General features: G+C 38.3%; 1 protein-coding gene across 2 annotated transcripts in view; it reads left to right on the top strand.

The window, feature by feature from the left end:
• VPS8 (VPS8 subunit of CORVET complex) overlaps positions 1-12,410 on the top strand; it is a 247,367-nt gene that overhangs the window by 36,706 nt on the left and 198,251 nt on the right. For both annotated transcript variants that reach the window (XM_059163253.1, XM_059163252.1), the window contains exons 8-14: positions 44-168; positions 2,337-2,423; positions 4,782-4,849; positions 6,301-6,454; positions 6,564-6,623; positions 7,837-7,944; positions 10,377-10,457. In XM_059163253.1, coding sequence (XP_059019236.1) covers positions 44-168; positions 2,337-2,423; positions 4,782-4,849; positions 6,301-6,454; positions 6,564-6,623; positions 7,837-7,944; positions 10,377-10,457 — 683 coding nt within the window. The remainder of the gene's footprint in view (positions 1-43; positions 169-2,336; positions 2,424-4,781; positions 4,850-6,300; positions 6,455-6,563; positions 6,624-7,836; positions 7,945-10,376; positions 10,458-12,410) is intronic.

Raw genomic sequence — 12,410 nt, 5'->3', positions numbered from 1 at the left:
CTTTCATTTCTTCCACCTGATTTGACAAATTCGCTTTCTTTAGATCAGAATCAAGCTTTGAGACTCTGTCTGGGTAGTACTAGTGTTGGAGGTCAGTATGGAGCCATCTCTGCCCTCAGTATCAACAATGACTGCTCAAGACTTCTCTGTGGCTTTGCTAAAGGACAGGTAAATGTGAACTTTATTTTATCCATAAGACAACGTTAAAATTAATTTTAAAAAGCCTAGTATCTCTCTACTATCTGACACCTGTCAAAATGGCTAAAATTAACAACACAGGAAACCACAGATGTGGTGAGGATGTGGAGAAAGGCAAATCCTCTTACATGTTGGTGGGAATGCAGTCTCGTGTAGACACTCTGGAAAACAGGATGGAGGTTCCTCAAAAAGTTAAAAATAGAACTGTGCTATGATCTAGCAATTGCAATAGTAGGTGTTTATGCAAAGGACACAAAAATACTGATTCGAAGGGGTTGATGTGCCCCAATGTTTATAGTAGCATTATTATTATTTTTTTAAAGATTTTACTTTATTTATTTGACTGAGAGAGAGAGCGCAAGCAGGCAGAGAAGCAGGCAGAGAGAGAAGGGAAACAGGCTCCCTGCTGAGCAGAGAGCCCGATGCAGGGCTCCATCCCAGGACCCTGAGATCATGACCTGAGCTGAAGGCAGAGGCTTAACCCGCTGAGCCACCCAGGAGCCCTATAGCAGCATTATTAACAATAGCCAAACAATGGAGATAGCCCAAATGTCCACTGATTGATGAATGGTTAAAGAAGATGTGAGTTAAAGAAGAAGATTTATACACACACACACACACACACACACACACACACACACGCACAGAGGAATATTACTCAACCATCAGAAAGTGTGAAATCTTGCCATTTGCAACTACATCGATGGAGCTACAGTGTATTCTACGTGAAATAAGTCAGAAAGACAAATACAATCTGATTTCATTCATATGTGGAATTTAAGAAACAAAACATGAACATATGGGAAGGGGAAAAAGGGAAGCAAACCATAAGAGACCATTTTTGAAAATATTTTATTTATTAGCACATGAGCAGGGAGGAACGGGGGAGAGGGATAAGCAGACTCTGTGATGAGCACGGGGCCTGATGGGGGGCTTGATCCCATGACCCCAAGATCATGATCTGAGCCTAACCCAAGAGTCAGACACCCAATCGAATAAGCCACCGAGGCACCCTTAAGAGACTCTTAACAATAGAGAACAAACTGAGGGCTACTGGAGGGGAGGTGGATGGGGGATGGGCTAAATGGATGGTTGGTATTAAGGAGGGCACTTGTTATGATGAGCACTGGGTGTTAACATGTAAGTGACGAATCATTGAATACTATTCCTGAAACCTGTATTATACTATATGTTAACTAACTAGAATTTAAATAGAAATCTGGAGGAAAAAAATGGAAGTGGGATAACACTGGAGATAGGAGAAAAGCATGGGTGGGACAGATGAGGGCACTAGGTATGTAGTAAGCAATTGTTTAGGTGAAATGCAAACACAGCTATTACAGTCCATTTGTTGATAATTTGGGAATTCACTGCATTGAGTTCTGTACATGAGTATCTGGATATGAAAATAAACTTGCATTAAATTTACCCAGTTTGATTAATTAAAAAATATTTCTAGATCAGTATCTCAAAGACCAAAAATTTTAGTGACATGTCTGTAGAGCTAACCTGAGATTGCTCGGTCTTTTATTCAGTTTTTAATAATTGTTATCAACTGAGCCAGAATTTGTGATTTTTAATATCTTAATTTATGAGTCTAGGTAAATAAATAGCTTTTATAAACCGACCAGGCTATTATATCAAAATTTAATTCCTTATAGTAGCATAGGTAATTGTTGCTGCTTTTTGAATATACTATATTCTGCTTTCCCTATTCTCATTACTGTGTTCCTGGATAACTCTTAGAATTGCTTTCTAACTTCTGAAACTGGCAATAAGTTTTCGCTTTTCTCGTGTGACTTATACATCACTAGTTGGTTTGGCAGTGAGCCTTTCTTATAATTTTTACCATTGATAAAGAGATCGGCTCATTGAAGAAATTGTTTACTTTTTGGTATAAGAACAATGTTTAAAATCCAAAGGGAAAAGTAGGTTGGGCAGGATGAAGGGAAGATGAAGAAGATGGGATAAAGGCCCTATGCTTTTATGAAGCTGCGACCTTTGGTTATGCTTCAACTTCATAGTTTTTTGCCTGCAATGTTTATAGACTAGGGATGGATTATTTCTCCACAAGGCAGGATACTTAAGTCCAAAAAAGAGCAATAGTTTGGTGTTTGAAGCATTGAGTTGTCTTCTAGATCACAATGTGGGATTTGGCCAGTGGAAAACTTCTACGATCAATAACAGATGCTCATCCTCCAGGAACAGCAATATTGCATATTAAGGTAATACTTGGGTTTTTTTCCTTGTCTAATACTTTTTATTATGTTTGTGTGTGCATTTTTAAGCACATTTCGTTAAAAACAGAATCCTTGAAACTGAAGTTTTCTTTGGCCCCATCGGGTGCTTTGCAGGTTAGAACTGGAGATGGGCTGGGTACCTTGGTAATATTCAGCTGCATGTTGGGTTAACATCTAATAGAACAGCAGAAAGAGTAAACCCATGTGGTTCTAGACCAGAGGTTGGCAGCAGTATCCTGCTGGAAAAATCATACGGAGATTTAAAAAGGCCTTTTTACCTTTTGTTTAGTCCACCGACATTGCTCTGTCACACTTTGTTGGGAGTTTCCTGAGATTCAAGACACCAGCTGTGAAAGCACAGAGGTTTGCACTATGTTTAGAAACAGAGCTGTTGGTTTATTTTCTTTCAGGCCTCTAAGGGAAAAGCATTACGATTTGAGTCTTGGCATTCTCCGTACAGGTCTGAGAAAAATAAGCCAGCTTAGGTAACAGATTTCATTTATAAATACAATGTGAACTTTGGTTTTTGTATGCTGTCAGGCCCATGTTCAGAAGCATAAAAGGTAAAGGACTGTAACTAGGGAAGTCTAAAATCAGATCTTGTAGATTTTAATCATGTACACATTTGGTTGCTTAGCCGTGCAGACCTCTCTTATCCATACATATGCTTTTTAAAGTCTGTAAGCATCTGGAGTTTATGTGCCTGCATCTAGGTTAGTTACATAAAAGTCTTTTGTGACAAAGCAGCACTGAAGCATTTAGTAACACTGAAAGCAACCAAGACAAGGAGAAATAGACTTTTCCCTGTTTCTGAACATCATGGCAGTTTTTCTTGACCTCTTTTCCTATGGCATGTCACAGTTGTTTGTGTTTATGTCTTCTCTCCTTTAATAGATGAGGGTTTTTGAAACCCGAATCTGTTTCGCATTTATTTTTGGATTACGCATGGTAGCTGCTCAGTAAATGTTTGGCTGAAGGGATAACTAATTGGTTTTGTAAAAGGACAGTTCATTTATAGAAAAAGGCAAAATCCTTGAGAGAAACAGGAAACAGAAGATACAAAGGCAGAGAGGATAGAGAAGAACGCAGCTGAGGTTAAAAGCATGGAAATGGTAGCCATTGTGTTGCTTGAGATTGGTGATAAAGCCCTCGCAGTGCAGGTGCTGTGACGTTGGAGTAAGAGGTAGCAAGTGATATATATATATATATATGATTGAATACTCCAGAGTCTTGGATTGACAACAGCCACTTGCTCTTTAGTACTCTTATTCATTGTTCTCCAAATTTAACCCTATATCCCAGCAATAACAACTTGGGCTTACATCCTTAATACGTGTGTATATATGTATGTATGTGTATGTATTTATTTATTTAAAAAATACTATAAATGTAGTACTGTACTAATATTTAAGTACATTCCAAAACACAAAGATAAGTAGAAAGTTAATAAATAAAAATGCAAGTTCAGTTGATTTTCCTACATTCAGGTATATACTTCCCCGCTCTGGCAGTTGGTCCATGAGGCCTTGAGAACAGAGGTGTGGGTCTTCTTTGTTGTGCCTGTGTGTGGGAAGAATAATTTTACAGTAGTCTCCAGAAGAATTATTTAACAGTAGTCAGCTGTACCTCAGCTGTCCCAGAGAGAACAAAGACATGCCGTTTAGGATGGCTCACCAGTCTTTGGGGTTAGGGAAACCAGTCACTCTAACTGACTCAAGTTACTCAGTTTTGTATACCTCATAAGCCCTTAGGACCATCGGTCACTGTGACTGTTATTTGGAGTTTTTGAGAGTAGGTAATAAGTGAAGTATACTCTGTCAAGTAAGATCAGGGGGCAGCACATGTTTGGAATCGTTCCATAAAAAGTATTTAAACTATTTTAAATATAGTGCACTGATTCTTCAGTTAGGCAGAAAACGTATTCAAGTTTATTTCCCAAAGATAGCAAATATCTTTTACTATGCCTTTGTTCTTGAAAACTAGGCAACTGCAAATGTATCTAGTAGACCCTATTCAGTTTACTAGCAGCTTAGAAAAAGTTACTGTTAAGAGCCCAAGTGGAACTTTAGGGCTTTTTATGAGATATAGTTTGTATTTCTCTTTGATCCTGATGAAAGGTGGGTTTGCTTTTTAAAGTCTCAGGCTTTTAAAGATATTGAGCCATTTTTATTCTGAATATGGGTAAGTTTGTATATTTAGAATGATGTACTAAATCTAGGTGATTTCAAATGCTATTAAATGTGTTTTTTTTTTAGATTTTTAAGACATTATGATTTTTTCCATTTTTAATACTTGACTGATTGTTGAAACATCTCTAAGAAAGTGAATTTCTTCTCTGTTCAGTTTACAGATGATCCAACTCTTGCAATTTGCAATGACAGCGGAGGCTCTGTTTTTGAACTGACATTTAAGTAAGAGACTAAAGGACATTTGTTGACAAATGAAATGAAAAGACTAGCTGTGGTTTAATGACTTGATGTTGAACATGAAGCAGTCTGGAAAACCCATGTGATTAAAAATAGGTGATGGCTGTATATTATGACTTGGAGAGGCTTATAGAACATTTGGAGATCCAGGCCTGGCCACCCAGAATTTTTTCTCAGTAGGTCTGAGTTGGAATTCTGAACTCCTGCTCCCCAGGGAATTCATACAAGGTGTCGGTCTTGGGAACCATGATTCTGGAGTGTGTCACTAATTTCAGTTTAGGCCCCAGGCCCAGTTGATTATAACCCTAACAGTGTAGAAAGGTTTTTATTGCCTAGGAATTGCCCCGTTTCTCTATAAGAACAAAGACTGTCTAGTGTCTAGATACATGGGCGGATATTTATAAAGGAGAGGTTTTTTGTTGTTGTTGTTTTTAGCAATTTGAACATAAAAGTCAATGCACATTGTGTTTCCATAAATTCTCAAAGTCAGGACTGTGTTTCTTATATTTCTCATACTTTCTCACATTGCTAAGCCCAAAGTAATTGCTTACAAATTACTATTCTGCTAATGTTTAGTGAGCATCTCCTATGTGTAGGCATTGTCCTAGGCATCAGACTTGGAGCTGTGAACCAAAGTACTACTCTAGTAGAACTTATAGGGGCACCTGTGTGGCTCAGTCGTTAAGCATCTGCCTTCAGCTTGGGTCATGCATGATCCCAGGGTCCTGGGATTGAGCCGCTAATCAGACTTTCTCAGAAGGAAGCCTGCTTCTCCCTCTCCCACTCCCCCTGCTTTTATTCCTTCTCTTGCTCTATCTCTTTCTGTCAAATAAATAAAATCTTAAAAAAAAAAAGAATTCTCATTGGGGTGGGGGTAGGGACACAGTACTAAACAATACATAAATGAGATAACTTCAGATAGTTACAAGTGCTTTGAAGAAAATAAGACCAGTCAGCTTGCTGGAGTGCGCTTGAGGATAATTCAGGAAGGTGACATGTGAGCAAAGACCTGAGTGATAATCTGGTCAACAAATGCAAAGGTCTAGAAGTGTTCTAGGTGGAGGGATGTTCAAGCACAAAGATGTTGAAGTGGGCACAGGTTTGGTTTGTTGGAGCATCGGAAAGAAGGCAGTTGTGGCTGGAGTGTGACTTTGATAGTAGTGGGAAAAGAGTGAAGGCAGGAGTCAAATCATATAGGACCTTTGAACACATGGTAAGGAGTTTGGATTTTATTTTATGTATAGTGGCAAGCCATTGGAGTGTTTTTAGGAGAAGAGTGATAAATCTGACATTACAAAGAACCTACTGATGTCCTATGGAGTTGGATTATTGAGGCAAGAATAGGAGTTAGGAGGCTATTGTAGTGGTCCATGCCAGAGATGGTAGTGCCTTGAATTATTACTAAATCTATTCTGAATTTTTGGTTACCTTTGCAGGAGAGTGATGGGAGTGAGAACATGTGAGTCTAGGTGTCTATTCAGTGGTTCCAAGGGTGAAGTTTGCTGTATTGAGCCTCTCCATTCGAAGCCTGAGTTGAAAGATCATCCCATCACACAGTTTTCCTTATTGGCCATGGCATCCTTAACAAAGGTTGGTTGGTATATTTAGAAGGTGAAACTCCTCTAACTTTTAGAGGCTTTGAATACCAAAAATTTGAAAATTACAGGGTAAACATTAAAAATACATTTTTCTTCTAAAGATACTGGTCATTGGATTGAAACCATCTTTGAAAGTGTGGATGACTTTTCCCTATGGACGGGTGAGTAAACCTCTCCATCTTACTGGCAAAAAGACCATGTCAGAAGTGGGGAAATAACTTGAAAGTGGCAAATTCTGTGAGATTGTCAGAAAACGAGGTAGAATGGAAGTCAGTGCTCCAAAGATCATCGTCTGGAGTTACCTTGATGTGACCAAAGCAGTATAAGCTGGTGACTAGAGAGGTGCAGATCACAGGGTCTGTACTTCTTTACTTTTATTGTTTTAATTTGTTTAAGTTTATGAGAGAACAACTGTAGTATTTTACTTTGTACATACATACTTTGTACATAGATGCTACTTCTGAACATCTATGACGCATACCCCAGTTTCCCTTTCTTTTGCTGCTTGGTTATTTTCAGAGAGTTGTGATCTTCTAGTGTATATGTGAGGAGAAGTATTGATGGGATGAGATGGAGAATGATGGTACAGAGCCAAGACTAATTGAGAGCACAGCCCCTGTGCTGAGCGAGACCACTCTTCTGTTTGTTGTTTGGTATTCCATTATGTCCGGGCCTCCAGGGAAACAGATCTGCCCTTTCAGAGAGCATGGCTAGCTTAGATTGCCATTAGTGTTTTTAGGTTAGCTTCACTGGTTAACTGAGGTTTATCATGGTGGTGTATGTTGGCATCTTTTTGTATGTTTTTACTACTATTTTTTTCCAATACTAACGTTATCAAATAGAGAAGTAGAATTTTACATCGAACATTTGTATACCTACTATCTAAATTCTATGAATAACAGTTTATTGTACTTTATTAAATATGTCTTTGTCCATCTACCCATCAAATTGTTATTTTAAATGTATTTCCAATAAATTGCAAAAGTTAATACTCATTTGCCTAAATACTCAGCATGCATTACATTTAGAGTTCAATATTTGTTTCTCCTTCAGTGTAGAATTTACTTACAGTGAACTGCACAGATCTTGGTCATACATTTGCTGAACTTTAAAGTGTATATACTTTATAACCGAAACCTCTATCAAGATACAGAACATTAGCATCAACCCAGAATGTTCCCTCTTGATACTGCCCAGTCAGTCCCTGCTTCACTGCAATTTTAATGAGAAATTAGGAGAAGTTTTATCAAGGAACACTAGTCAGATGCTCTTTTTAATTGGTTTCCCTTTTGTCCTACTGTCTGTTAACTGTGTTGATATATGATAGATATATATATATAATATATAAATATTTTTGGCCTTTTACTCACTTAGATGGATCCTTCCAGTGTTCCATTGCTGGCCTGGCACTTTGTGGCAGTACATAATTATGTGAATCCCATGCTTGCCTTCTGCAGAGGAGATGTTGTTCATTTTCTGTTGGTAAGTCCTGATATGATGCTAGATCTGTTATAAAGTCCTTTATCATAATATTTTCTTCCTGATTCATCAGTGATTTAATATTATGTCAAAAAATATGCTATTATAATTCTTTGGAGAGAGAGTGATCATTTAATTTTAATTTTAGGCTTTAATGATTAACATGGAAAACAATGGATCACCTCAGCTCCATGCCCCTCCATGTATTTCTCAGTTCATCTCCTTTGACTAACAAATGATTAATGGTTTGTGTGTGTAAATATGCGATTGTACCTATGTACCTTTGGCCTATGGACCAAATCTGGCCAGCTGCTTGTTTTATAAATGAAGTTTTCTTGGAACACAGTCATGGCCATTTGATTATAGATGATTTGTGGCTGCTTTCATGCTACAGTAGCAGAATTGAGTAGTTGTGACCGAGACTCTATTATCCACAGAATGTAGAATATTTGTTGTTTGTCCTTTTACAAAAAAAGTTTACTGACCCCTGATCAAGATTATATAATTGGCCTAGTCTAGGTAATGAGGAGCTACAGGTTCCTCGTAACTCAAGAGATAAAGATGTGATTAAAATGGTATTTTAGGAAGACCGGTATAGAAATAGCAGGAAAAATAGATTATAGGTGATAGCGGGGGAAATGGAGGGTTTTGCTCTTGTGCCAAAGCAGGTATGAGGTCTTCAGACAAGGAGGCTTGGTTTCAGTGAGAGTGAGGGATGACATTTTGAAGGAAGGACAAGGCTTCTCACTGGATCTGGGAACTAAAGGATATGAATGAATCTTTTCTGACTGTACTTTAGAGGCATGAGCTATTTATTTGAAGGGCCAGGGTTACAGAGGATTTGAATATGTTGCATTAGAAGCAAAGGTGGGATTCTTAAGTGTTTTCTCAGGGAATGTCCTCTGCGCAGACAACAATCCAAGTCTGGAGTGCAGGTGAGAATTTCAGGATAGAGAATGTTGTTGAAGCTGTGAAAATCAAAAGCCAGAGCATATGTAGCCTTAGCAGGCACTCACAAGGGAAAGGAAAAAGAAAAGGAATCAAGAAAGAATGTTCCAATAAAGACACATAGAGGTAGAAGGGGAAGTGGGACAGTATGGCCCCACATAGGAGACAAAGGATAGGCTTCAGGACTAGGTCACTTCCAGGGTAATACCATTATTAAATAAAGATCAAGAGAGAAGACCACTGAGGATAAGACCACTGAATGTGCAAGTAGTTTGTTGGTTTTGTTGTTGTTGCTGTTGTTTTAAGATTTATTTGAGAGAGAAAAAAGAATGAGTGAGGGTGGGCAGGTGGGGGGGGGTAGAAAGAGGTAGACTCCCCACTGAGCAGGGGTCATGAGCAGAGCTGAAGGCAGACACTTAACCTGCTAAGCTACCCAGGTGCCCCCATAAGTAGTTGTTGATTAGAAACTTTTCAGAGGACTAATTATCAACAGAATGGAGGTAGAAGCTCTGTAGAGGCTTGTTAAAAAAATGTGTCAAGAAGAGCAGATTTACACCCCTAGTGTTTGGCTGCAAGAGGCATGAGAATGGTTAAATATCTGTAAAAAGCAAATCAGGGAATGGCTATTTGTTTTTGTTTTTTATTTGAAGGTGGAGGAATCAGAAATATGTTAGATAGCAAAAGGAAAAGTGTCCTTAAAAGGGAGTAAATGCATATTCCAGCAAGGGAGAGGTAATATTAAGCAGTGGGGAAGGGGGTGGGATTTAGAATATGTATAAGTGAAGTGATCTTCTTTAGCAAGGACTTTAGTGAATCAGAAGAGAATAGGTAATGTTGGCATTGTTTTTTTGTTTGTGAAACACTTTCAGTATATGCCAAATAGGTAACAAATTTGGTGTTCATTTTCATTTTTCAACTGAAGAAACTGAGAAAGAATAAGTGATTGGCCCTTGGTCACACAGCTGTGACAGTGGAACTGAAGCATGTGAGTCTAGATCACATGCTCCTTCTACTGGCCTGTCGCTCCTTCCAGGGGGAGTGCTCTGCTGAAGTGAAGATGAGAGTACGCGAAGGGTCTGCGTTAGGAGGTCTCGTTGTGTGTTCAGGGATCTGGTGAGGTCAGCAGACTTTATTCAGGTATCTGGTGAGGCCAGTATGACTTTATCATACCATGTGGTCAGTCCCATTTTATGCTTTAACTCTAGCTGAGTGCGGTCACTGATGGGATGGAGGTCATTTGTTCTGAAATTACAGTAGAGTGAACACATGTTACAGGACTGACAGCACTGAGCAGGTGTGCCTTACATTTTGGTACAAATCATGGTATGAATGATTTTTTTCATTTATGTAATAGTTTCTTTAATAGCCAGTATTTTGGGCTTATCTGTACTGTGATGGAAGTCATTTTCTAGGTAGACTATAACTAAGTATCTCCAAAACCCCTCAAAACATATCTGATATTTAAGTTGTTTTAATTTCACTATCAGGTTAAGAGAGATGAGTCTGGAGCAATTCATGTTACTAAGCAAAAGCACCTTCACCTCTACTATGATCTCATCAACTTTACTGTGAGTATTATTCAGATTAATTTGTCCCCATTTATCTCATGTAATTGTTTTGAGACCCTGTATATTAGCACTACCAGGATTTCTGCCATGAATCTTGACCTTTGGGATTATGTAAAATAGGGACCAAAGTAATGGAGTCTGAGTTCGGTGTAATCCCATATTACTTCTTTTTTTTTTTTGGTGTGGGAAGAGGTAGAGCTAGGAGGGAGGGCTGAGGGAGAGATAGAATCTTAGCCAGGCTCCATGCCAGGCACGGAGCCCCATGTGGGGCTTGATCTCGCAACTCTGAATTCATGACCTGAGCCGAAACCAACACATTTAACTCACTGAGCTACCCAGATGCCCTGGTGCCACCTTACATTTAATTGCCTTTCAGCCTATGTCCTGCTGAACAGTGTGGCAGGGTCAGGAAAAGTTTTCTTTGATGTCTTGATTAGTTCAAAGGGAAGTTCAGAAGAATTTGGATGGGTTTCTTGAGGATCATTGCCCGGCTTTCTTTGTAAACATACTTTTGTACTTCTGAGCTTATCCTCATTAGTTCAGGAGTTTATGTACTTCATTCTTTTTCTTCACAGCTAAAAACTGCAGAATTTTCTCTCCACCATACATTTCCATTTTAAGCAACTTTTTGGTTTAAAAAAACGTTTCTTTTTGTATCAAATTTTTTTTCTTTTTCAAGTTGTGTGTCAACTTTGCAAATAGTGTAATTATAGTATTTTTGGGTTTCTGTCATTAATGCTTTTGGCGTGTCAATATCCAGTGAAACATTCTGTATATGCTTGGATATAGGTAACCCTAAATAAGAGACAGAGCCTCATTTTTCTAAGAAGTTGGCTAAAAGTTTTTCCTCTAACTTAATAACTTTTAAAGATGTAGATGAAATGGATCTTTTCTTTATAATATACAATTTATTAATTTAGTTGCACATTGCCTTTTAATCTCACAGACTGTGGATTTAGACACAATACTTTGTTTCTATTCATATATTTCACAAAATGTTTTTTTCAAACTCTTCTCATGAATATAAGACATCAGTGCCTTTGTCATCATCAGGACTCCTTTTGGATTATCTAACACAGCTTCCTAGAATTCATCATAATTACTTCTGTTGAAGATGTTTGAGACACAGCACTCTTAAAATCTGCATAAGATTCTGTCCCTGGAAAGTTTTCCCTCAACCAACAGTAGCTGTTCTCCCCACAGTAGGGTAGTAGGTGTTTTCATCTGTCCTGTGGCTTTTCCATGACATGATAGTAACTGCATTGCTTTATAAATTACCATTAAAAGGCTCATTTACAACAGTGTCAGCAGTTGCAATTGTGAGGGTCTAATCTTAGGAAAAATTGCTATACCTGCTAAGAACATTGGTCATTCTTTTTAAACTAGGTGGCCTTTGATAGCATCTAAAAACTAGTACTGACTAAGGTTGTATAAGGCCAATAATGTGTCTTTCCTAAATGATACTTTGTTTTTTAAAATAATCAAAAGAGCACCTTATAGGAGCCCTTTGTAAATGATTTGAGCGTCAAACTCCGTGTTTTCTGAGAGAGAAATTTTGGGGGGGAAAAACAGAATAAAAACCCTTCCCTTATAGTGATGAGTGTATTTTCACTTATGTTAAAAGTGATCCATTTTAACTTGGTTGTTTTTGATATAGTATTATGCAAATAATCCTTGATGACATGGAATAGGTCATAAATGAAACAACTTGAATGCTGGCGAGAGAAAGTACAGGAGAAGCACTTTGTTCTGGCTAATTTAAAATTCTAATTGAGCAGATTTTGAAGATTTTATTTTATTTTATTTTTTATTTATTTGACAGAGACACAGAGAGGGAACACAAGCAGAGAGAGAGGGAGAAGCAGGTTTCCCACTGAGTGGAGAGCCCGATGCAGGACTTGAGCCCAGGACCCTGGGATCATGACCCAAGCCGAAGGCAGCCGCTTAATGACT

This window comes from Mustela lutreola, chromosome 2 (genome assembly GCF_030435805.1).
Source record: "Mustela lutreola isolate mMusLut2 chromosome 2, mMusLut2.pri, whole genome shotgun sequence".
Taxonomy (NCBI): Eukaryota; Metazoa; Chordata; class Mammalia; order Carnivora; family Mustelidae; genus Mustela; species Mustela lutreola.
Note: the sequence above shows the minus strand (reverse complement) of the source record. Positions and strands in the feature narration are given on the sequence as shown.